Genomic DNA, 26,854 nt, shown 5'->3' with positions numbered 1-26,854 from the left:
AAGTGGAGGGAAAAGCATTGGTGGGGAGGGAAGAACACAGCCTGCTGCCGGCCTCGCTGGTGTACGGGTCCCTCGCTCCTCTGCACACTCTTTCCATTGGAATGTGGCCTCCGAAGGGTTTTTGGAGCTCTTCTTTTAGGTCTGCTTCGCCGCTGGGGTAGGCTTGTGTTTTGTGGCTCCCATTTCTACGGAGGTTTATCTTATACATACTCTTCTTACCAGTCGTGCGATCGCGCGCCATTCACTTCTTGTGTGAGGAGTACTGAGGAGTGTGAAGCTTTGATCTGGTAAAAGGCGCACGTTATAGGGAATAGTAGCCAATTGCCAAAGGGATACATTGATCCAAATCGTTAAATGAAGTTGTCCAGTTGCAGAAGAATTGAGAGTTTTGAAGACGTTTCTCCAAAGAAAATTATTTTGTTGAAATACCATATTTCGGTATGAAAAGGAGCCAAACTTTTGATAATATCATTGAAAACGTCAAGGAATTTGGCGCAGAATATGATTTGGCACGACTGCTCCAACTCAGTAAGAGACGATCTTGATGATCTCGCCTTGCGAACCGGTACTACCCAGGCGCTACACGGCTGGATCGGTAATTCTAACCGTACTACTTGACCAAACACACCCCCCAAAGCCCCACATTCCTGCATAAAAGCGAGCCTACGATCAGCACACAGGGGATCAGAACACATTGGAATGAACGGAGCCAGCAAAAGGAGAAAAGACGCGTGGAAATATGCTAGTCGGCGGGAGGACTCCTCGTGGGATATAACGGGTTTGGCGGTGGCGTTCGGGAAAGGTGTGCGTGTGTACACATTCCAAGGAAGCCGTGGTGTGTAGAGGAACACGCGCCCAAGCCCGGTTGGAGCAAAGAGAGTATGGAGAAGATTGTTTTGCATGCCAGAAATGTTTGTACCTCAACCTTCTCCTCCTTCTTCCTCCACCCAGGGGAACAACAATTATCACTGTTTGTGTGTGGTTTGTGGTGGTTCTTCTCCGCGAATAGTCTAGCGAGGAATTAAATTGCTCCAAAGCGCTCTGCCTAACTGCTTCCAACTTCCGATACAAAAGATCGGCCAATACCGCAGTTACATTGTTGCTCTGTGTGTGTCTGTGTGTGGGGCATAACATGGAGGAGGAATATTGAAGGGGAAGTGGGTTTTTTTTTGTTATTGGTAATACATTCTTTGCCACAAAACACAAACGCTTGCACGAAAACACAACCACACAGAGACCTCCCTGTGGAGCAAACAAATCGATCGACCGCTGTAAGCTTGGCTACACACCACACCGCACCCCCTCCAGAGAGGGAGCAGGCGGCGGTGTTTTGGGTTGTGGCAGGGGGGGGGGGGGGCTGGTCGGATGTCAATGACCGACAAGTGAACCAGTGTGTCTGTTGATCGATAGCGAACGAGCGTGCATAAAGGAGAGTGCGTGCATGTGGCACACACACACACGCACGCAGAGCATGTATGCCGGCCGGCCGGCATACCCGGGGTGTCGTCGTTATAGGTCTTCTCTGTGTGTGTGTGTGTGTGTGTGTGTGTGTGTGTGTATCGGAGTCGTAAGGAAGGCAGTGGGAAGGCAGACAAACAAAAACCAGCCCTCCGCCTCTCGCCGTACTCCCGGAACGGAACGAAAACAATTCCCCTCGCCCCAATCCCACCCATCCCACCCCACCCTTACTCCATCAGCCTCGTGGCCGGAGTTAACGACGGGTTTATGGGCAAGCCAAGCCCCGCGGGACAGAAAGAAAGTCTGACTCCTCAACGCAACTTACCTCCCTCCTCTCCCCGTTTCTACACCCCTCCAGTTGTACTGGGTGGTGGGTTGTGCTCTGGGTCCTTCACATACCTTAACTTTCCCGATCGCTTCTTCTCCCCCCCCCCCATTTCGCGCGATCTCTCGTCCGCCGCGGAGCGACGATCATTTGCTGCCGCCGTTCAAACGTAAGCGAAATCAAAGGGATCTCTTCCTTCCATTTACATTTCGAGAGAGGAAGAGTAGGGGAAAAAGGACCATGGCATCCAAGGGGCATGGGGTGGTTTGTTGAAGTTTTGGGAGAGATGAAGTGTGCACCCAGATGTGGGAAAGCAACAGAAGCAAACCAGAAACTCGATGGCCGTCGTCGTCGTCCCTGTTGGGCTTGGTAAGATGCGTGCGCGTTGGGGAGATTTACATTTGAAGAAAGGCTGCTTGTTGTCCAGCCTATCACCAAAACCCCTTCAACGAAAAAACAACAAAAAATTGTTGGGCAAAAATCATTTGGCCGAAGGACGGAAAGATGCTGATGATGATGGTGATGATGGAGTGTGTGATACGTACATGGGGAAGAAGAGCGTGTGGGGGAAAAGGGCGAAAACAAAAAACTCGTAACACCGCGTTCCGTTCTGTCTGCGGCGGCCCCCGGGAGCTCGGGAGTTGTGTCCTCCCGTTTCGCGTCCTCCCTCCAGCCCGTTTTTTTGTACGATCGCTTATGGTCATGGGCTGTGGAAAAGAAGGAGTCTCCGTCGTCGTGATATCAAACGGTGGGGTGGCAGCACAAGGACGGGCGGGAGACGCTCACAACAAAGCTAGTTCGTTCATACCAATTCTTCTTCTTCCTCTGTTTGTGTGTGTGTGTGTATGTGAGGTTCATCTTGTTTCCATCTCTTTGGGATTCCCTTCGTTTGAAGCCTTCGCTTGCTTGCTTTCTTCGTTCGGGCGGCATTACCGCGCCCCCGGCCCCGCTACCTTGGAATGTGTCCTGTCCTTCCCTCGGGCAGTCTATGTCGCAGCAGCAACAGCAGAAGCATATTTTCATTGGCTTTTATTTCTTCTTTTGTTGTGGCTGTTGTTTTCTCTCCCGTTTTTTCTTTGCATAACTCCTTTTTTTTCGATCATTTCTACTGTTCTATACTCTTGCTGCTCTTGATGTGTTTGCTCTTCTACATTTTCTTATAACATGCTTCCTTTTTTTAAGTTTTTCGTCTTGAAAATACCCGTCTTTTGCAAGTCTTTTTGCTGCTGCTGTTGCTGCGAGCTTTTCTTTCCATTTATCTCGCGCGCGCGCACGTTTGTTTTTATGCTTTGGGCATGGAAATGATGCTAGTGCTCTTTTCGCACAAATCGACAAATCTCCCCGTCTTTCTGCTCGCTCGAAGGTATTTATGTCACCTAACGGCCACTCGGTTGTGATGATGGAATGGAATGTCTCCTTGGCTTGTTGGGGCTCGGGCTGGTGGCAGGCTTTGGAAGGGAGGAAGTAGCCGCGGCGCAGAAAAGGAAACATGGTTCGTAGATAAAATAAGAGAGAGAGAAATAAAAAGCTAAAAAAACCTCGACTAGAAATCAACATCTTTTCGAATCGGAAGAAAGCAAAGCGAAGGAATAGTAGGGATATGCCATACTCCGTGGCGTTGCGACGTTACGGCAGCAGAAGGAGAGAGAAAGAGAGTGTTAGTGTGTGTGGTGGCGAATGCCAAATTGTCATACGTTGATAGGAGGATTGCCAGGGGGGGGGGGGGGGAAGAGAGCATAAAGGAAGCACAGTTGGTAAGTGATGGTATGCCAATAAAACACTTGCCACATTCCACAGCCCCGATGGCCGCGATGGCGGGGCGGCATTTTACAGTTAGATTTGTGTATGCATATTTAACAAGCACACAGTGCGTGAGGAAGGGATGCAGGGAGATGACCGGTGAGGCTCCAAAGAGAACCGGACAAACGCGCTGGGAGTGATGTGTCCCGCCCGACTGCTGCACGAAGAGAACCGGCTTTTTTGAGGTGGATTCGTTCGCGGGATCTTTTCTCTTCTTTGGGGGGCCTTTTTTGTTGTTGTTGCTGTTGTTGGCTTGGGCTCCGAACCCAGTTCTTCCAGTTGGAAGTTGGATCGGGCTGGGGCTTTGAAGCTAGCGATCGCGGTGTGGTCTCGGCGTTACTTGTTATGAAGCTAGTTTTCCGGCATGCGGTGGGGACTGCAAAACATCCCCGCAGGGCACGCTGAATCCAGTTTTTGAAGGCTTATGTCCTGTCAGGAGAATTGTTTAAGTGCAAGAATATTGCAGAAGATACAAATTGATCCAACAAAGTTATGCCCTAAATTGAATGCCCTATACATCTCGAGACTCTAGAACCTCTCAACTAACCATTATTCTTCCTTTATCCTACCCTATGTCTTTGCAGAGATTGCTATCCGCGTGTACTGGAGCACATCATCAACACACAGTCACCGCAGGTACTGTGCCGAGACTACAAGGAGATTCTGGGCACGCTAGACATCATCTCCACCGATCCAGGTAAGATCACAGTACTGAATACAAACCATTGATTAAAACTATGCTCAAGATCTGAAACCAATGCTCAGGATATAGGCAATCATTGAAGAAGTCACTGGTCTGATTTATGTCCTTCTCTCCCGCCTACTTGCACACATCTACGTCCTCCTTTTTTTGGTGTATACTGTTGCACCACAGCAGCAGGGCCTTATCGCACGTTAGCGCGCAACAAACCCTGCTATTATTATCGGAACCTTTCCGCTTTCCATTTGCCTGCTGCTTTGGCGGTAATGCATTTTACGGACTCCAAAATTAAAACCACTTGCACAAGAGAGGCGCGCGCACTGGTGGCTGCAAAAAGGCGAAGCAACATCCCCCGAAGGAGCAAGGAGCCACCATCACCGGACCCGACCCGACGACGGACGGCTTTGTTTTGATTTGATAACAGAACGGGCGCTTGCTGCAGCCGCAGACGATTATTTTTGCCACGGCCGCGCGGGGTTGCTCATCGCGCCATTCTTCTCCTTCTCGCTCTCTATTCTTCACCCCGCAACAAGGGCTGTAAAATTGAACATGAAAACAAACTGTGTTTTGGTGAGCGATACAGGATGGATAGCGGAGAGGAGGGGGTTGCAAATGGAGTGAGGGGCGCACACTAACAAAATTGCATTTGTTTTGTTATTGCACTTTTGCGCCTTCGTCGTCATCGCCGTCGTCCACGCTGTGTGGCGGCGCGCCATGTATAGGAGCTCTCTGCTCTTCTCTCTCTCTATCTCTTCCTCTCGATTGTTTACGCTCGCCTTCGTTGATTGTTGCTTTGCCTTCATCGTTCTTATTCCGGGTGTGGTGTTTTTTTTTTTGAAAGTTCTGTTCTGTTCCATCTGCGAAATCGTTTGCGCGCGCGGGTCCCTGTTTTGCCGTCCTCGTTGGGTCATTGAACGGACACAAAACAGGCGCCGAAACACGCAGACCTAACAAAAAGACAAGCTCTCTTGTGCGTCGTCGTGGGGCTGTGCGGGCCAGCATCATGTGTGCGTGCAATTGATGGTTTACTTGATGATTGCTGACTTCAAACATGGAGATATTGGCAGTCGTTTTATTTTGCTTTTTTGAGAAGGTTCTAGACAGAGATTGATGAAAGGAGGACATATATTAGTGCTAGAGCTGCATTTTTTACACATCAAACAGTTATAACATTAGCCTGCTTTTAGGGATGATACAAAATTCTTGATTAATTCCTGCTAAATTTGCAAAAAAAAAAAATATAAAAACTGATGCTCCAAAAATTAGGGGTCTTCAAGCCAAAATATCGTGTCAATTGTCAAAAATTCCAAGAATAATATCTAAATTGTTCGTTACACTCTGAAAATAGACCTTATTTAACGGCTTTTCAAACGGCCCCTCCTCCCTTATTACATCTTGGCAGTGCCTGGGTAGGTTATTAGCTAGCGCCAGTTGCCGGTAGAGCTGCATGTAACTTCCAACCCACAGACACAAACCTCACAGCAGACGTGGCCAGAGCAAAACAGACATCTTGGCAGTGCCTGGGTAGGTTATTAGCTAGCGTCAGTTGCCGGTAGAGCTGCATGTAACTTCCAACCCACAGACACAAACCTCACAGCAGACGTGGGTTGTGGGAGATGGCGGCTGCTGTGTGGGAGATGGCGGCGGATGGATATTTTAATTTACCGCTTAAAATAGATCCAATCGACCGTCGGCAAGGCACGTTCCAAGGAATTGCATTTATGCGAGCGGACGGGCGGGTGCATCTTTGTAGCGAATTCCAAAAACCTTCGCAACGCCGCCGACGCCACGCGACGGAAGGAGAAAGCAGACTCTCATCTTCCCTCTTTGTGTTTACTATTACGATCTCTTACTTCCTTTTTTTGCTTTTGCTTTTGCCTCTCCCCTTTGGCCTTAGGTAAAGAAGACCAGATAGAAAACACACACGAAACATACTGTCTCCAAAATAGAACGGCGTGTGGCTGCGTGGTCGGTCTAACACATCCTAAGGGGGGGGGGGGGGGGGGGGGGGGACCCCCCAACGCCGCGCACTCATGTTACGCCATGTCAGCTTCTTGAAGACGGGGGGGCGTATAGGATGCGCCAAAGCGCGACCCCCAGCAGAGAGGGACACAGGCCCCAAGCAGACAGACAGTAAGGGGAGGGTCCCCAAAACTCTGCTGCCGCCCCATTCCGGAATTCCCCGAAGACTGACTCGCACGCAACAGCCGCGCCAGCCAGTGAATGACACAAGAACAACACTCTCTAAGAAAAAGTGGTTGACGGGGTGGATGGGTAGTAGAGTGGAGGTAGGGAAAGAATCTTTTCTCGGGCGCGCGCGTTGATGCTGGTTGCTGTTTCGGGAAAAGTGCGCGCTCGGAGTGTGTTGTGCTGCGCGCGCTGGCTGGCCTGGCGGAGGGTGTTCTATTTTCGGTTGCAATGTATTTTCCTTTTAGCCGAGTGCAACCGCCACCGGCGCGCACCCTGCTCTGCTTCTGCCCCCTTTTGACCCGTGTAAGAATTGCATGATGCGCTTCACGATCGCGATCCTACTCGAAGCGCGCTGTAAGAGAGCGGGGTGGATCGCATTTGATCCGCCGGGCGCGCGCGGGATGAGCATGATTGCCGCCGAAGGGTAATTTGAGACTCCCCAGGCCGTAACTTCCTGTCTGGCGGACGACGACGACGACGATGACAGGGCCCGCGAGAGAAGAGGGTCTTTGAGACTGTTTCTTTCAAGACTGCAATCGGAGGGAAAAGGTGTACAGTGGTGGTGGGGTGTGGCACCATGGATCTCAGGCACCGACGTGAGTGAAGAGCACACATGCAGCGCACGCAACGTGCATATGTTTTTAGTTTCATTCCACTATTGTGTGTGTGTATCTTCCCTTCTTCCCCGGTGTGTTCGAACGATGGTTCCGTATCTTCAACATCCGGTCCCCTCGCTAGATATGATGATGCTCTGCTTCTGCCCTATTATGCCCTTCTGGGTGTTGAGGCCCATTTCTAAAGATAGCAGAGGGACCTCTCGCACTTCTTTTCCTTCTAGCTTGTCTGTTCTGCTCCCTTCCGGAATCTTCCCCGAAACATGTGCGCCCTCCTTTCTTGTTGTTGTTTGTTGCGATACATTTATGTTTTCGTTCTTTTTTGTGCTTTCCTTGGGCTCATCCTGGAGCTAAATCCCGGTGCAGGAAGAAAAAAGCTTGTAACAACAGCATTTTTTTTTTTTGGAGACAAAACGAAAACGGTCATTTTTACGATTTCTTGGTCGACCCGTACACCCTAAGCATGGGAATTGATTGGAAAGTTGGTTGTCGGCTCGTTGGTGATCTCCCCCCCCACCCGTCATCGTCGTCGTGTGTTAAGAATATATAACCTAGAATTTCGATCGAATCTTAGGATGTTTTGTTGTTGTTATTTACGACAACCGAGTAAATGAAGAGCAGCAGCGAGGAAAGCAAAGAGGGACCTTGTGTGTGGTGTGCGGTTGTAATTACTGGGAGCACGGAGGGAGAGAGAGAGAGACAGAAATAAAAGGGAACGATCATTACAAGGAATCACGGCAAACAACCTAAACAGGGCGAGCGGAAGGAAGCAATCCATCTTTTCCTGGCTAAAAACAGAATGATGGCCCCCGATGACTCTACTGCGCCTACTCTGGCACACCCCAGCGCAGCCATCCCCTTGTGTGGAAGAAATATGCTGTAGCATATTTCTATCACCAGCAGTGACGGGAAGTGACGCAGCAGCAGTCGTTGTCGTCTTTACTGGACGGCCCCAGGTTTTTTTTCCCCCTGGTGTGTGTTCTTGGAGGATTTACTTAGGCATTAGAAGCACACCCCATGAGATAAATCTTTCGCCGTCTCCAAGACGTTTCTGTTTTGGATGATATGAGAGATAGAAGAGGAAGGCGGGGGGGTAGGTGCATAGATGAGCAGCACAATATTCCCAATTCGGCTCGAGCTGTAATATAATTGTTTTATGCGTGCCACCCTAAACATCGCACCCGTAATATCTTAACATCGCACAGAATAATCCGCCGAAATGTATGCAATGCTCCCGACATGTTCTGTATTCTGTTCTACTAGATTCCAATTGGATTGCATTGTCACACTCCAGGCAGAACTTTCGCTAGTCAATGTGGTTTGAAAAAAGCGATAAAAATATCTCTTACCATAATTAAACGAAATATAGCTTGCGTAGTGGAAAATAGCACACACCAATGTGTGCCTGGTTAGCATACGTCACGCCGGTTAATTAGGTCTGTGGAACAGCCTCTGAGATGCTCTGTCGATGGAAGGAGGTGTTCTATTTTTGATAACTGCCTTGGAGCAAAATAGGCATCTTCATTGACCGTAACGTAATTTTGCTTATTTTATCTTTTTTTTTGTATACATCTTTTCCCCTTCCCCAAAGCTTCCAAAATTCACAGGAAGCAGGATGGATGGCGCGAATGGTGCTGTGTACCGATCGATGCGCTATCAAACGGAGAAGGATATCCTATTTTTGGGTTATGTGGATGGCTCTTAGGAATAGCGCCAAACGATTTCCAGGGCCCAAACATGCAAAAGCGATAGATGGGTAGTGCTGCTACTGTCGCCAAACCGCTCCCCCCCCCCCCTCCCCCTATCTCTCTGTTATGGGTTATAAATTAAATTTCTGTTTCTTGTGGGGACAGGGAACACAGGGAATACTGTGGCGTGAGACACTGTCTAAAAATAGATCCTCCTTTGAACGAACCCTTAACGTCCCTTAAGCTGGTCCTCGAAACAGGAAACTACCCATCGCAATGGGGGAGCCGTGGTAACGAAGTTAGCGAAAGGACAGGATACAAACCAAATTCTGTAAGGTTTGTTGCTAGTTTTGTTTTCGCTTTATTTCTCTCAATAGCAAAGTGATTTTAGCAATAAAACATACAAGAATTTAGCCCGCCGAAGCGTGTGTGTGTCTTAGCGACATCAGCCGCCACTGCACCAACGGAAGCCAACACTTAAACGTACGTCCGGACGTACTTCCGCTCGTTTGAGACCTGCGACATCACCACACACGATGGTGGCGGCGACGGGTTTCGCGCTCCGTTCCTAATGGCAATTCCTATTTTGGGTTCTGTTTTCTGCACACGCAAGCAAGCAAGCAGCAAGTGCGCGTCGTTTTGGCATCGTTCGGCGGACGCGCACAGAAGAGTTGTTGGCGTGAGTGTGTGATAAATTGAAACTTCCTTCCTTCCGCCTTTTGTGATGTCATGGCTAAAGCACGTGGGGAAGACGGAAGGACAAAGTGTGTACTGCCGCCGGGGGGGGGCCGGTTAATGTCCAGCAGCGCTTAATTACGATGATCGACAGAACGCAAGGGTTAACAGTTTGAGAGCGCATACATTTAAACAGAAATGGATTTAGATTTCATACCATTGCAAATTACCCCGTTCTTACACTTTGCATTTAATCAATCATTTAATAATCCCGTTACTTTGGTCTTTTTCTCTCTCCGTCTCTTCCACAGGTCAGTAACATGTAGAACCGATCATCCCAACAACACCAGCTTTCCCACAATGAATAATGGGGTTTGGGTGACGTACACAAAGAAGATCCCCGCACCAACTGCAATCTTGTTTCTTTCTAATGTTTTTTTTTTTTTTTTTGGTTGCATTTTTACCGTTTCGTGTCACTCCAAAGAAGAGGCTCTTTAAACGCAAACCGGAAAAGAGAGCACATGTGTGCCGGGGTTTGCTTTTTTGTTTGTTTGTTTTTGTTGCTGCCTCCATTCTTGTGCCCTCACATCTCACTGCTTTTTTTATTATTTTTTCAAGCCCAAACTGTCAATCATCTCACTTCCGGCAGAGCAGGGTTTTACCGCAAGCGGCGAGTCGATGCGAGTCTCCAAAATGCTGTGTGTGTATCATTTATTCTGTGCAGAGACCGGGCGCGCAGAGAGATGCAGAGAGCAAGCATAAAGAGACAAGTGGAGAGAAATTGAAGAGAGGAAGAGAGTCCACTTCTATCGCATTTCCGTCCCGTGTGGGTTTTTTTCGAGGACGGGATGACGTCGTTGCTTGCTGGTCTCGGCGGAAAGAACGAGAGAGAGAGCGCAAAATAACTAACGAGAGAAGGGGCGAAAGTATAAAGCGCAATTTAGGCGGAAGTACCATGTCCGGTGGATCATGTTGGCTTTTGTTTTATACATTAAACCCTTTGTGAGTGTGTGTGTGCTGCTGTTGTTGCCCTGGGATCGATGTCCGCGAATACACTTTGGGTAAGCACACACATCGCACTTCATTAGATTTGCAACAAAGTATTTATCTCTCTCACTCTCTTTTTCCTTCTCTCTCTGTGTTTATGGGTGTCTCTTGTATGCATTGGTTGGTGGTGCACCAGAGCACCCAGCAGAACAACGAACGCGATTCGTCACCGATAGTAAAATCTATTTTTCTTTGCTTCTTTTAAATATGCCCCATCACCACCGCTCACTCACTCACTCACTGATCGTGCCGAAGCAGTCGGGTGGTCCGGTGTCCATTACTGCGATTAGATTTGCTTCATTTACCACCGCCGCTAACACGCCCACCCTCCAACGTGTCCGGCGTCAGCGTTGACTTCCGATTTAGCACCAACGACCGAGAAACCGACGCTGCGAGCATCCGGTGTCGCCGGCAATGGAATAGTGTGGCGTTCGTTTTGCGCGCTCCTTCCATGTCACTCCCGCCAAGAGCCTAATTGATTGTGACACCTACCGCACGCGACATTTAAAACAAAAAAACAACCCTCAGAAGTACAGCTATTTCTTTATGGACCGGTCGGGGTTTGTCCACCAAGTGTCTCCAGCAGTGTCTAAGTGCACTGACGCTCGCTTGTAGAAGGTGCAGCGCCAAGACAAGCAAGAGGAGACATCTTACCGGGAACGGAAATAGTGCAGACATCCGGAAGCTTCCACCACCCGGTTTTGCATTTGGTTTTCCTTCTTCCTCCCACAAACGGCGGGAAGGTGTGTTCAGCAATTGAACAAATAGAGAATTGGTCATTAGCTGTGTTTTTATATCCCGCCTGTGGAACGAACTTTCTTCCAGTATGGCTTCCTGTATGTTCTACCTTTTTGTCTTGTCACCACCCCGTGTCTCGGGCCCAAAAAGGAAATGGTGGCTATAATCAATTATAAATTAACCGTGTATATTAGAAGACTGAACAAGCACCATCGAGCATTTGAGTTGCAGTAACGTTGCATTTTGGGACACTTTAAATGGTTTTACGATTAGTTTAAATTTTCAAACTATATTTTCATTTCAATATGAGCTTTTTCTGCTCTCATTAAGTTGTGACATTTCCATCAGTTCCGATATGAAACGTCAGCGTGCCGAGAATACAGACTAAAGAAGCTTTTCTCTTTTTAGTGCATCGATCGATCGATACATCGAAAGCCTACGCCTACGCCTCGTATTGTCCTTACAGTGATAGAGTGGCCAATTTGAGCGAAAGGGGAATGCTGAAGTTGTCGCGGTAATACCTGCACCCTCCTCCCACCCTGTTGATACCCATTACCCATTTGTGTGTATCCACACACAAATCAATAGGCGAACAAATGAATGAATGGTGGGATGAATGAACGAAACACGGTTGTTCTCATCTTCCTTCCCCCCCAGCATTTGCTCGCAATGACACCGGACACCGGCATGCCGGGTCCTATGGACACATACAAACGCACCTCAACACAGCAGTGTAACTAATACAAATGATACACGTGAATGTCGCCTTTCACCCGCATGCCTCCTACTTTATCCTCCATGCCGCCATCATTATCTGAACATGAAGCTCGCTGATCGATACAACAACATTCCCTTGTTCTCTCTCTCTCTCTTTCTATCCTCTTGCTTCACCCAATCGGTGGCACTATATTGGAAGCAGAAAATCACGAGCACAGATGATAGTAGAGTCGGCGGTCGATGCGAATGCTGTTCCCCGGGCGGTGTGCGAATCCGTTATATGCACAATTGAAATGTGCACTATATTAAATAGGTCTGCGTTTGTTATGCCATTATGCAAAGCAGGCTCCACAGTTGATAGATATTCCACGCATAAGACCACCGCAAACCGTTTATTACTAGAAACAATTGAAGCTTATTGTTGAAGCGAACGATTTGGCACACGCAATAACACCAAACAATGTATTTCCTTTTTAAAGAAGGGATAATTATAACATACGTGTCTTGTCTTCTTCAGCATTTTGCACGCGACGGCCGGGGAAACACTTCCTTCCAACAATTCATACTAATTTACTACAAGCAATGGAGACGCCTGGTGCAGTATAGAAGTGGTTTAAGTTTTAAAACAAAAATCGAAATAACGGAACAACACAAAGGTGGCTTGAATGAATTACTCTACCGTGTTCCCCCCTGAAAGCTCCCGAAAAGCTCCTTGCTTTGCCAGGTACGAGTGCGATTAGTTTGTCCGTGCGCTCCACGCGCTTCATTGCGCTCTAGTGCTTGTAAAGCACGTTTTCTGCCCTTGCGCGAGAGCATGATTGGTGATTCTGAATGCATGTATGCCGATACAACCATCAGCTGAAAAATCAGCTTCTTCCGATGGCAGTGATAAGAGATGAAGAGGAGACTATCAACGCGGCCCCATTCGTCATGCGTTTTGACTGGCTAAATGTTGACTGGCTCTCACGCCCGCCCGAAAAAAAGCAGTGGCAAACGGTGTGGGTTCGGTCCCGGGCACAAAAACCAGGCGCGCCCTTTTCATCCTGCCCGTGCTTGTGTTGGGGTATATGTGTGTGTTTGTGTGGGAAGAGTAAGAGAAAGAGCGACGGTGCTGCTACTCCTACTACGCTACCGCTCAAGGGCAAGAGTGGAATTGGGTTGGGTGACGCGGTCCCAATAAAAAAACGTTTGGGAGTTTCTTTGGGAGGTGTCCCCCTTTCTCGCTCTTGTCCAATTTTCAAATGCTTTCCACTAGCAGTTTCATGAAACCTTCCGAGAAAAAGAACTATCTCACATGAAATATATGAACTTTTAGTAAGAATTTTTGCCATAAAAATCCTTACATTTATTCGTCCCACACACCAGCGTTGAACATCGCTACATTCACCAATCAACCAACCCCGAGGCTCGGAGTTGTCACCTGTCCTCTGCCGTTTACGTAATAATCCATCAAAACTGTGTGGCCGCTCGGAAAGACGGTAATGCGTTGCTCGCCGCCGTGCCTGTCTTAGCGCTTTCCCACACTTCCTTGGCGTGGAGCCGAAGTTGCTACCATTTCACAACCACATGTACAATAAAAACGCACACACACATCCTTGTACAAATTCTCATCATCGTCTCCTCATCGCGATAGCTCCTGGAAGCATCTGTGTGTTCGTGAATGAAGGTGCGGAAAAGGGCCATCCTGCGGATTTGAACAGCAAGCAAAAAACCCTCACAACACCCACACACACACACACACACACACGCTCATAGAGGAAAATTTCCTCTATCTCTCGTCCTCGCTGCCAGCGCTTCGCTTGCCGTTTTGTTCTCGCTCGGCACCGCCCGAGAGGATGCGCCGACTTGTGCGTCGCCATGGCAAATCTCAATCTCACAGGGCCTCCCCGGTGTGCTCTCTGTATAAATATCGCTTTTACTTTCTCTCTCTCTCTCTCTCGTTCTGGCTTTGAGGAAAAACTGCCTCTGTGTGTGTGCGTGTGCGAGCAAACAAAAACAGAGAGAGGTATTTATTTTGCGCGTGTAGAGTATCCCCTTAAATGTGTGTTTTTTTGTTGTTGTTGCCTTCTTTGCGTAAAAGATGCGAGAGAAATGAAAAGCGCACGAGAAAACGGTGAAAATTCGCGTTCGACAAATGGAAAAGAAAAGGAGCATGATGATGATGTCTGCTCGGGTGGGCATTATTTTTCACATTTTATACTTTTTTTTTTAGTAAAATGTTAAAAAAGGTTTAAAAAATAATAAAAAACAGTTCCATGGGATATTTTAAATTATTTTTTATTCAAAAACGATCAATAACTTGATAATTTGTGATACGTGTCTGTGCACACGTACGCTTCTTATAGATCCTCTTATGCACCAAATATTCAATTATTAATTGGACAAATGTGGAAAGCTGTGATAGAAATAACAGCTGCTAATTTTTCGATATACTTTAAACGGAAAACCTGTACCGGAAAAACCGCCATTTTTACATATGTTGGAAAATAATTTTGCGAACAAAATAATGATCTATAAACATATCCTTCGGCAGAAAGGCTGTTTCCAGCAAATCGTTATTGAGTTTGCTCTATTCAAATATCCTCCCTTTTCTGTCGCTTTTTCGCGAAACCCCCACACATACACACACAGAGGCACAGCAAGTTCCGCCCTGACCGCGAGTCCCACACCCACGGTTTTGCCGAACCGCTCTCACTCTCACTTCATTCAATAAGAAGATTCAACGGTTAATGGTGGCAGCAGCATCCTTAAGATGAGCAATTACTCTTATCGTACGACAACGGCCGAACGGCAGCCACCACCACCGCCAGCCCCCCGCACTACGACCAGCGCACATTTGTAGCGTGGTAGGCACGCGCAGGATCGCTCTGCCGCCTTCCCTGAAGGGACAGGTGCTGGTTGTAGTAGTAGTAGTAGTATTAGTAGTAATGCGGGAAAGACTTCTAGTAGTAGTATTTCCAGCATCAGTAGCAGCAGTAGTGGTAGTGGTAGTACGGTAATGGCACATTCAACCACCACTCGCGCGTATATGCGCGTTATCTCTTATCAGTGAGAGAGGGCGAATGTGTTGTATACGTGTTTGTGTGTGTGTGCGCAAAGGACATGCCAATAATGGTCCTGTGTACCTTAATGGTCGTGTTGCATGCAAGGATCGTACGTACTAATCGCCCACCCATCCTCCCACAATTGGTCGCTGTGTGTGTGTGTGTGTGTGTATTTGGCTGTGTTAGAAGCAACATTTGCTCTTTCCGTTTTTCCGTTAAATCTCTCTCTCTCTCTTGCTCTTCTTGAAGAAGGGACATATCGATGCTGAAGGGATGCTGAGCATGTTCCGACCTGTTTTCCACTCGTTTTCCAAGATCAGAAGGAATACAGAGTGGGTGGGGGTGTATGTGTGTGTGTGTGTTGGTGATGGAACGTAAGGGCGCTTTTCTCGTGTGTGCGTGTGTTGTGCACACAGTCGGTGGGCCAAAGTCCTTCTAATGGCTCTCACGCTCAACCCGCTTACGACCACGGCGACGACAACGACGACGACCGTCACACTATCATAATCACCCACATACTCACACGCGGGAGAACAATATCATCCCGTTTTAGCTGTTGCTTTGCCAATGTGTATCCCAACAGCACGGCATGCACACTCGCAAAACACACAAGTGTGTGTGTGTGTGCCATCTGGTACGTTGGAACTACTCCCCCACGCGAAAAAAGCCAGTCGACGGTGCAGCATCGGCATGTCCAGTTCTGCCACAGTTGGGCAAGAAAAGGTGTGTGTGTGTTGTGCGCCGAGTTTGGCTCGGGTGAGGAAACACCAATGTGCGGTGGCTGACGTGTGGTATAACGCGAGTAGCGAGCGTGATAAGATGACGAGCCAGCGCCCCACAGTACACCGTGTGCCTGTGATATTGTTGTTCCGAAAACGGTTAGGATGTGAGATGCATCCCGTGAGTGCGCTTGGAAGAGCATCGTTATCACATGATACGGGGAGCAGTATGGCTGTGATAATAGAGCTAGCGACAGTGAGTCTCGCGGGTCACAGTTTAATGGTGTGCATTGTGACGAAAAACGTGATCGCGGATACCTTTACACAACCAACGAAAGGGTGCTTGTGACAAGAAAAGGTAAAGGAATCTCGTCATGCTGTTCGTGAAATGGACAGCCGTATCAAATTTCCTGTGGAACATTTCCCCCAAATCGTGGGTGAGATTGCTGAACTGAACCATCATTTCGCACCTGACCAGGACGTTCGGTGCTGCTGCTGTCGGAAGGTACATGACATAACCTCGATTTATTAGGGTGTAGCGTCCAGCGCTCTATCTTTCTCAGTGCTGTTCTCTCTCTTTGCTGTGCGTGGAGTGGAGGAGTAAAAGATAAACGAGAGAGAGAGAGAGAGACAGTGAGAGAGCGCAAGATATGTTTGCAACAACAAATCTGCTGCTCCCTTGTGGTACGGCGCGGAAGGTGATGGTGGTGTACGCACGGAAAGATGTCAGCATAATCGACGTCTTGAAGTGTGTTCTTTAACTACCAACGCCCAATAAAAGGTGATCTCATTGCAATTGGATAGATGCTGGATGTTTGGAAAAACTGTTTAGATTTTAATGAAAAATATATCAAACTGGGTGTCTTGCAACGGCTGCTCACTTCTGTCTGTTTCGATAAGAGAAAATATGGAAAATTCTTCCCTTTTGGGGGGGGGGACGCCTGAGCATAAATCAACCGGTTGATTTTGGTGCTTTGTAACCGCATAGTAACTGTCAGCTCGATAGTTTGTAAAGGACAGCGCTCCTTGTCGTCCCTTTCCGGTTCTTACCACATCTCCGATTGATCGATCCCGCAAAAACCAGGGGCTGGTGCTTTGGGCTTTGATAATGGTTCCCAACCGCTATGAAAAGGAATAGTTTTGTGAGTTCTTTGCCCAGCCCCTACCACCGCCCAACCCGTGCAGATCGATAAATAGGTTCAAATAGGTTTCTGATGCCCTAAACCCCAAAAATGTTGGTGTTGGAGGCGGTTTTTGAGGATGCCATGCCATGTGTGTGCCTAAGGTAAAGGTGATTCCATTGAAGACTTTTGTGTGACTTCAGTTTCGGTGTTTCAATGGTTCGCTACTCGTTGCCATAAGTTTTTGATTGAAACACACTTAATAGGTTGTGCTTTTCTCGACTCTTGTTGGGGCGCATGGTGTGTGGTTTTTAGAATAAGGGGTTTGTGCCTTTAAAGTTCTTCAACAGTTTTCGCAGTACGTTGCTCTTGCCTGCTCCACATCCCAACCGCCGCACCCTCTTTTTGGTGTGGCAAGCTTTACCCATCCCGCACGATCAGCAGAACATCATATTCCCTCTGATCCTTCATAGTTAAGCAAAAATGCTATATGACGTTCCTTTCCGACAAGAAACAAAAAAAACTGTTTTACAACAAATGAATGAATGCGCCGTTGCTCGACGCGGAACGCGAATCACCTTCTCTCCTTAGAGCAGTGCTAGATGATGAAAAAAGTTGCACTCATTATTACTGCTGGCTGGCGAGGGCGCGAATCTCGGGTCCTTTATTTTTCCCAGCAAACCCACTCACCCACCGCTGGAGTGCTGTGCGCACCCCTGTAACCGATGAAAAGGTAAATTAATTAGCCAGAAGTGTAGTAGGAGCCGAAGCGAAGGCGGAGTACCTACCCACGAGAAACCAAATTAATTTGAAATGAAACGCAAACACAGTTGAAACTCTCTGTCTCTCTCTCTCTCTCTCTCTCTCTCTCTCTCTCTCTTTCTGCACAACACTCTATAATATTGCGTGTACTTTTGTACGGTTCGCGCAATGTTGTGGGGAACCGTCACACACCGCTTAGAGGGGTAGTGATGAAATCGACAAAAAATAAAATTGTGTACGCAAGTCTTATTTCCACTTAGGCTGCTCTTGTTTAAGCAGTAGAAAGGACCGCTCTGCCCCCAATATGGGCTTGTTTACCCTTTCCCCTCCTTGTATATGATATTCTGAATCGATGAATGAAAACTCACCTGTGGGAAGGTGGCTTGTGGTTTTGTTTGTTCCCCAATTCAATTGCCCAAAATTGTTGCAAATATTATGTGCTTTACTAACATTTCCCTTTTTTTCCTCTTATTTCTCCCTTTCGTTGCAGATGAATCCGTACGGCTGTATTTGGCCTGCTGGTTGCAGAAGTACTGCGCGAGCTGGTTTGACCGAGACCAGGACCAGCAGAGCATATTCAGCAAAGCGTTCCTGGAGAAGATACTGCAGATCATCGTCCGTTACCTAACAGACGAACCGAATGTAAGTGTGCAATCAGTCCGGGACACAGTGCGCGGCACCGAACGTGTAAAAGTTATTAAGAAACTATCACCACTCCCGGCCCCCATTACGACGACAGCGAAGTATCAATAGAATCCTCCCGCTTCCTTCTGATGAAGTAACAGTAATCAACACACCCATTTTTACGCCCAATGAAAAGTAAAACCTCACCGCGACCGAGGGTGGCCAGGTGGTGGTGTTGTTGGAAAAGGAAAAATCAAAACTATCTCCGCGAACGTCAGTTCATATCCTCTCGGTGGTGGTGGTTCCATTCTCACGCCCCATTTACATCGCATGCGAAGGAGCTCTACCGGTTGAAACGTGTGTGTGGTCTCTACCACCATCACCATTGCCATCTTCTTCGGTGGCCTGCTAGCATATGGCTGTAGCTTTCTGAGCTTTCTGAGCGACACATCCTTAGTCCACTTCTTGAGCGCGCGACCGAGACAGCGCGCAATAGTGGAAAAAGGATACAACGTGTACACTTTTTGGGTGGTAGCGGGAGGCGAAAAGAACAGCTTTTCTCATCGCTCGTTGTCCCCATTTGCGTTACATAATGTTAACAATGTTGCTGGCGAACAGGCGCGGGGACGATGAGGATGTGACGATGGCGGGGTGTCCTCGCCTTTGCTGGAATTTCCTTGATGCAGCAAGTGAAACTTCCGTGATGATGTACCGAAACAAGTCTTGATGATGTGGTGTCGTCTTGCTTGTGTGACTGTGCTGTTGCTACTTGTTGCTGGATGGAACCGGCATGGCTGATGTTCCTTTTTTTTCTCCCTTCTTTTTTGCTAAATGCCATCAAGAGGCCCTTCTGTTCATCAACAGTTTCATCTTCTCATTTGTGCGAAGTGATGTGTGTTAGCATGGTTTCTAATTATTGCTTCAAACGAGAGGAGGCTTCAAAACTTTTACAGTTGCCTCATTTGCCGAAATGAAGTGGTACACACCTCTTGGGACGATGAGGAGAGCTCTTCAGGTTCAAGAATTATTTAGCGGAAATTAGAATGTTCCGGTTTTGTGCCGTAGTGTCGTCCTACCCATGTGACACCTGCCCGTTTTAATTTTGTTGGATTAATGCAATCACCTTTTTCCCTCCTTCCCGTAGGTTCGTGCATCGACATTCGAATCGCTGACGTATCTGATCGAGAAAGGCTACCTGGACCGGGCGACCACGATCAAGCTGAACATCGTCGAGGAGCTGGTCAGCAAGCCGATCAACGAGCAGTTTATGGACATGTGTACCAACTACATCCATGTAAGTATATACGTTCTGCTTTCTTACTGCTTCCCTCTACCCTGCGAGGTTGATTTTTCTCGCTAATTCTCCTTGTGCGTATCATGCCCCATGTGAACGGAGAACCGTGCGCCAAGGGCTTGTTGTTGTACACCTGGGCTTCGTGAGGGCTGTTCGTCTTACTATTAGCATACTATCTAGCGGTGTGAAAAGTGTGCTGTTAAAACGAGTGTCATAAAGTGTGATTACCGTACCCTTCGCAGTGTATAGGTTAGGGAAGTGGATTACACTGAGGTGCGGAGATGAAATTCTGTTAAAAGGAGAAAGGCGTATAGTATAACATTGAGTTATTCGTTATGAAAATGATTACTACTGTATACTGCTTTCGTCTATAGTGTTGAATCCATTTCTTGGCCTTTTCGTTCAAGTGAACGACCTTTTCATAGAGGAACTCTCCCTGGCTCTTTTTCAGAGAGAGCCCATCATGGTGCTGATTCTCCTTTTATGCTCTAGGGTTTCTCTGTACTACGGCTGTTCGTTCAGAAGGAAAATCTTCTATTATAGATCTGATTCTATGCACCTTGAGAAAGATGCATTCGTATCTTAGTAATCTTACATATTCTTAGTAGATATTCTTTGGCTAAAGCTTTGCTCAGCTTTTGGTGAGACATCTCTTATGGACATAAATAGAATATCGCTTACATTGTATGTACTTTTCTTGCAATTATTATTCAATAGAGGTGTGGTAGTCGGTAGTGTGTATAAGAGTGGTAGAAACTACTTAGCTTTGGTAAAACGCTTTCTCACTATACTTCAACGAGATAGTGTGGTGTTGGGATGAAGTAGATTTAAAGATGAGTGATGTGAAGAAAAATAAACATAAGTAATGGTGGTCATTATCTCGATTGCTTCATTTCTCTACAACTTGTGTGATGTTTTTTTTCCCGATGTTCTTTCTAGCTCTACCTACTTACTTCTACTACTAGTGGTGATGGTTTGATTTTGTATTGTGTGTGTGTGTGTGTTTGCTTGTTTTTGGTGCGCGTGTGTGTTTTATAACTGCAACTGCTACTCCGGTGATGGTGGAATTACTAAGCACACAGGTGTGTCGTTGGGCTGTATTTTGTCTGCAAGAAAGACATGGGTAGTGAGATAGTGGCGTTTCAACCCGTGACGGCTGGCGCCGGCTTAGTACTGGTAGATCTCACTACCTTGTCTTTCATGTTGATAGATACAATATAGAAGTAAAAAGGTATAATGGTATATAAGTGGCAAAGCGGAACCGGTGATATCTCTCTGCAACCGATTTTGTGCGTATGCCAACAATCTTACTTAGCTAGCTGCTACATAAAATACGATACATATGCATCCTTTGTACTACTACAGTTGCGCTCTTTTCTCGTCTGCCCATATATTAAAGAAATTTTAAAACTGTTGTTCGCTTTCCTGTATTTCTTTCATTTTCTCATGGTATGCGGTGGTGGTGGTGTGTTCTGTGGTTTGTTAGCTACTTGGCTTGTGTTATTAGATTTTTCTGTTTGTCTTTTGTGTGTGCCGAGAGTTTCTTTACAGTTTTGTGAGTTTTGTTTGCTTGTTTTGTTACTAATGTTTTTGTTTATAACTAAGATTTATAATGTTTTACAAAAAAACGTTTCGCTTAAGCTTAGGCTCTTTTTGTTTGTTTGTGTATCATATTGTTTGTGATTTGATTTTTCTAATTACGTTCTAGGTATCATTTAACAATTCTTATTTTATTTTACGGTACAAATATTTACAACAGTTTCATTTTTTAAGTAAATATTTTTTTTATAATTGAATTTACATCTTTTGTTTTCCTTAAATAAATTACCAGCGCATAATTTAGTTCTAAACTCTACTTCAATCTGTTCCATTCGATTGGTCTCGTCGTTTCTTTCGTCCCATTTTCTTAATCCACAAACGAAATAAATTCAACAAAAAATGCCAACAATATATTGGGTGCCATGCATTGTCATCAAACTTGGTTGTTGTAGCTTGCTTTGATAGTTGCTATCACAGCCAGCTTTGATGAGCAATGCGTCACTTACCTACCTGCATCGAAGAATCGCCCTGCGATGGCTTCACTTGAAAGACCTCTTTTTTGCTCCTTCATCATAGTCGATCTTTCAACGATCTTAACGATCTTCCTTCACCTCTTAAATCTTGGTCTGTCGTACAGAGTTAATGTAATACAAACCGTATCAAAAACGAACCATATGATGGTTCACGTAAAGTACTGCCACTCGCCATTTTTATGCCCGTGTAGTTTGTTTCGATCCATGAAAAGCCTGATTAGATAGATTTTACCAGTAGCGATGGTCTTGTAAAGTAGAGAATGAAAAAAGCAGTAGAACTATTAGTGTTTCATAGTAAAAACAATCGTTTATAAATAACGTTGCAAAAACGAAAAGCGTTTCATCAATTTCGCGTGAAGGATAACAAGAACAGACATCAGGAAATAGTAGTAGAAAGAGCAAAAGGTTTGTTTTTATCTTTACCTATCAAAAAAAAGAGCGCAGTACCGTAACCTATTGATGCGAAAAACCACACACAACGGACTGGGCTCATCAATTGGTTGTGGCTATGTGTTTATCACCAAATAAACCGGACTCGTTTTCCGCTATTCACTATCATATCACAGCCATTTTGATGAGCTCGGTCGGGTGCTGAAACACATCTGGTCTCTCACTCTCTCTCTCACTCTCTATCTCTCTTAATCTCTCTCTATCTATCTCGGGTTGTCTCGTCTCTGTATCCCATGCGCGTAATCGTAATGTTTCCCTGCCATGTTGTTTGGATGTTTTTTGGAACTATATCGAAATGTTATGATTTTCTCTGGCGGTTAACATAAACAATGCAAAATTTTCAATATTTGTTCATTAGTCTGCTTGTGATTCGAATTCGAGTTTAACCTTTGATAATCCGTTTCATTTGCATCTTTGGCACAGCGCGACATATTTTGAGAAACCTTACTTTAGCTAGCTGCAATAGATAAAATATGTAAAATCTTTTCTATTGATGCATCTTTACTGAATAAAAAGTGAAAAAATCAATATGAGAAGTTTGAAAAGTGTGGAAAAACAGGGGCTGCTCGTGGTCAGGTCGTAAAAATGGTTGTGCCGTGTCGATTTAAGAAAAGTTCATATCACAGCCATTTTGACGAGTTTGACCACTCTTGAGCAATGTACAGCGTGGGAGGAAGTGTTACTTACATCAACGACAACAACAACGTGTCCCTCGTTGTCACTTTGACCCTCTCAAAGTGGCTGTGAAATGCGTCCTTCATTGTGTAAGGGAAGATTCCTTTTTCGCATATCACAGCCAGCTTTGAAGAGCGTCACGGTGGCGTAAACTCACCACCACCAGCAGCAGGCCACCATCTCAACGAAGTTTTAAAGTGCGCAATCGTGTGTGTGTGTGTGTGTGTGTGTGTGTGTGTATGTGTGTTTGATAAAGTGACGTGTGAAAATGATTAAATGTATTTATACAGTTCTACAGTGACGTAGTACAGCAGTGTTCCAACAGGACCTTTCTCTCGGTACAAACGCATGTCCTGTCTCTCAAAGTGGCTGTGAAATGGTGCACTTTCGATCCGATATCTCATATCACAGCCAGCTTTGATGAGCTAGGCCGTGTGACGCTTTCGCCTAAAGGTTGTTTCCCAGTCGACGTGTCATGTGAGCAAGGAGGACGAGTAGGGCGTGAAATGAAATGGTTATCCTCAATACCACCACCTCGAAGAAGCCAACAGGGTACAACAACACTGCCTGTTCTCATTTTCGCGCAACAAACTCTCTCATTCTCCTACACCGATTACAATCATTTTCTAATCCTCTTCTCCAAATGTTTCGTTTTTCTTTCTTTTCATTCCACCATCGACTTTATGGGTTTTCTCCTACCTTCCACCAACACAATCCTAAATGCTTAATGCATCCGCTTCGCCGTAACGTGTTCGGGGATTGCCAAAACGCAGCTGATGGTGAAGATTGCCCCGCTGGTGGGATGCGCCAAGACGCACGAGCTCCTGTACACCCGGTTCGTGAAAATGTGTACCTGCAAGATCAACTTCGTCCGCAAGGAGTGTGCCACCGCCTTTCCGGTGATGTGCGAAGTCCTGGGCAACGAGGTGTTCGAGAAAAATTTGGTAAGTATGCGGGCAACGTTCAAGCGTATTACATTACTAACCTTGTTTTAACCCTGTTCTGCAGCTGCCAATATTCATGAAGCTGTGCGAGGACGAAATCTGGACCGTGCGCAAGGCGTGCGCCGAGGTGATGCCGTTCATTGCGCTGCTCTGTACGCTCGAGAAGCGGCGCAAGGTGCTGGTGCCGGCGTACAAGAAGTTCATGTTCGACACAAGCCTGTGGGTGATCAAGGCGGCGCTAAAGGTATGCATGCTATGTAACATTACAGGGTTTTCCAGGGGTTCTCATAGTTGTGAGACAGTTCCTTGAGTCTTTGTTATGGGAAGTGAACTTCATATGTTGGAAATTGGACTCTATGGCATCCCGTTTGGACAGGCTTCTTTGAAATTCCTATTGGATTTGTCCATCAAGAGTGCTATAGTATAGAGCCCAATTCCCATTGTATTAAGTTCATTTCACGCAAGAAGGAGTCAATACAGTGTCCCACAGCTATGAGAACTCCTGAGAAACCCTGTATTCCCTTCCTCTTGCAGTCAGCTCCAAAAAAGCATCATTTTAATGTTACATTTTTGTGTTACATTTTTGTGTTGGGCGATGCTTCTCCCTAGAATCTGGGCCGATTTTTGGCAACGTTCGCGCAGCTGCAGATACTCGGCCTCGCGTACAACAGCAGCCTCGAGCTGTCGATAACGAACGCGGCCGACGAAGCGTTCCAGGAGCTGATGGGCAATGCGCGACAGCTCGCAACCGGCAGCCAGCAGCCGGCGGCGAGCGTGCTGCTGAAAAACTACGAATCGTACGAGCAACGGTTCAAGGACTCCATCCAACGGCACGCCCTGCTCTCGCTCGTCAAGTCGGCGGACGATGAAAGCTCGGCCTCGTGGAAGGCGACCTCCCCGCGCTCGGAAGATTGCATCAACGTGGCGGCCTACCTGGCCTCGGTGGTGTTCGTGGAGGAGCATCTGTCCCAGCGGCAGTCGACGGGCTCGACATCGGACGATGGCGGCGGTGGCATTTCGAAGCTGACCGACCTGTTCTTCGTCCGCCACAAGTCGCTGTCCTCGAGCTCGTCGATTGCGTCCACGTCGCCGACACCGTCCCCGCTGTACCGGGCCAACCAGAGCTACGACGAGAAGAACCCGCTCAACCGCTTCATGCGCTACTGCTCCCCGCTCAAGAACAACTTCGAGCACGCGTTCGCCAACCCGTCCGGGAGCGACGGGGGCGACCAGGGCGGTGGTAGCGATGCGTTCGATAACCACGGCCACTGGGACTCGGAGGACGACAACTTCGGGTCGAACCATCTGCCGGACCTGAGCCTGGCCGGGGTGGACGTGGAGGCGGGCGAGGGTGGCGGTAGTGGCGTGATTTACGACAGCGATAACCCAAAGCATCAGCAGGCGGACGGCGGTGGTGGCGGAGCGGGCGGGCTGGACTTTATCATGGAGGCGGGTGCGGAGGAGGACGAGAATGCGATCGACGAGTGCTTCAACTCGCACCAGTTCTGGTACATCAGCCCGGGGCTGGCGCTGGATCTGGAGTTCATTGACAAGGAGGAAACGGGCACGGCCGGCGATGAGGCGTCCGATGCGAGCAATAACAACGTTCGGGAGCGAAACGAGCGGCGCAGCAGCAGGCTGGTGGAAGCGAAGGCGGCGCCACTCGCAGGGGCTACGGCGACCGATGACAGCAAGAACAATAATTTGACCCAGCAGCAAGCCGGCGGCGGCAGCACTGGCAGCGGTAACACTGAGCCGTCGCCGACGGCTGCCACCGGCGGTGAGACGGGCCCGTCCTCGGCCGCCATGGTGGTGGAGGACAACGAGAACCAAAATGACAGCGACTCGAGCTACGGCAGCATCAACAACAACGAGACCGACAACAACAAGCTGATCTACATGTACGAGGATCTGCTGCCGTCCCAATCTCAATCGTCGGCGGCAGCGGCGGCGGCCAACAGCAGCAATAACAATGCCGGTGCCGGCACAGCGGCTGCTGGAGCAGCATCGGGTGGGGCGGGCAGCAGCAGCAGCACCGTGACGCCCACCATGACGACGGTGGAACGGATCCGGGCGGCCGAGCAGCTCAAGACGCTGATCCGCTGGGAGAACGAGGAGGTCGAGTGGAACCTGCTGGAGGACTTCCTGCACATGAAGAACGTCAACATGGAGCTGTGCCAGGACTGTGCGTACAACTTCCCGGCCGTGGTGCTCACCTTCGGCGACAAGTTTTGGCCCATCCTGAGCCGCTACTTCTTCGACCTGTGCGGGGACGTGCAGGACTCGGTGCGGCGCACGATGGCCGCCTCGATCAGCAAGATCGCGCTCATCATCGGGCGGGAGCAGGCCACGCGCGACCTGGTCCCGTCGTACACCGAGTTCCTGCTCGATTCGGACGACATCAAGTTCGAGGTGGTGCGCACGCTGGCCGAGTTTCTGCGCGTGATCGATGCGTGCGAGCACGAAACGCTGATGAACCATCTCGGCATGTGTCTGCAGCCGCCGCTCAGCATGATGAACTGGCGCTTCCGCGAGCTGGTCGGGCAGCAGATCATGGAGCTGGCCCGGATGCACACCGCCATCCGGAAGGAGAACTGTCTGCTCTTCCTGACCGGGCTGTCGATGCGGCTCATGCTGGACAAGTACGACAGCGTCCGGAAGGCTGGCATCGATGCGGTAGGTTTGCGGGCTTTATTTTTGTGGTCGCTCTCTCTTCCTCTTTGCACGGTCATGCGTTACAGTCCCGTTTCTTTTGTTTCTTTTTCTAGTTTGTCGAATGCAGCCACGAGTTCCAGCAAAATGACAAGGTGTTTGAGTTTTTCAATAAGCACTTTGCCTCCTACAGCAACTGGCGTCGCCGTCAGACGTATGTGATAGCGGCTGGAAAAATGGTAAGCTCTTCGCAGTCGCTTCCAGCTGTAACAGCCTGATGGCTAAGGTTTTTTTCTCTTTTGCTTTCCCACACCATCAGCTCGAGACTGATCGCGTCGAAGTAAAAATCTTCCGCAAACATGTGTTCAACAATGTACTCAAATTGGCCGACGACGCGGTGCCGAACGTTAGAATACAAGTCGCCAAGTGCCTCAAGGAAATTATTGCTCCCCATCGTACGTATCTTGTCGCCCCTTGATCCTTGCTTTCTAAATAAGTTGTGATAATTGTGTTAACGTGTTACCTCCGCTTTGTCTCTCCTTCTC

General features: G+C 47.8%; 1 protein-coding gene across 4 annotated transcripts in view; it reads left to right on the top strand.

The window, feature by feature from the left end:
* Positions 1 to 26,854, top strand: part of LOC120947281 (uncharacterized) — a 119,737-nt gene that overhangs the window by 90,488 nt on the left and 2,395 nt on the right. For all 4 annotated transcript variants that reach the window (XM_040362477.2, XM_040362479.2, XM_049606959.1 and 1 more), the window contains 8 exons: positions 4,168 to 4,280; positions 18,089 to 18,240; positions 19,367 to 19,516; positions 23,487 to 23,657; positions 23,722 to 23,901; positions 24,267 to 26,333; positions 26,426 to 26,548; positions 26,629 to 26,764. In XM_040362477.2, the coding sequence (XP_040218411.2) occupies positions 4,168 to 4,280; positions 18,089 to 18,240; positions 19,367 to 19,516; positions 23,487 to 23,657; positions 23,722 to 23,901; positions 24,267 to 26,333; positions 26,426 to 26,548; positions 26,629 to 26,764 (3,092 nt within the window). The remainder of the gene's footprint in view (positions 1 to 4,167; positions 4,281 to 18,088; positions 18,241 to 19,366; positions 19,517 to 23,486; positions 23,658 to 23,721; positions 23,902 to 24,266; positions 26,334 to 26,425; positions 26,549 to 26,628; positions 26,765 to 26,854) is intronic.

This window comes from Anopheles coluzzii, chromosome 2 (genome assembly GCF_943734685.1).
Source record: "Anopheles coluzzii chromosome 2, AcolN3, whole genome shotgun sequence".
Classification (NCBI taxonomy): domain Eukaryota; kingdom Metazoa; phylum Arthropoda; class Insecta; order Diptera; family Culicidae; genus Anopheles; species Anopheles coluzzii.
The sequence above is the reverse complement of the archived record's forward strand: the minus strand, read 5'-3'. Positions and strand labels throughout refer to the sequence as shown.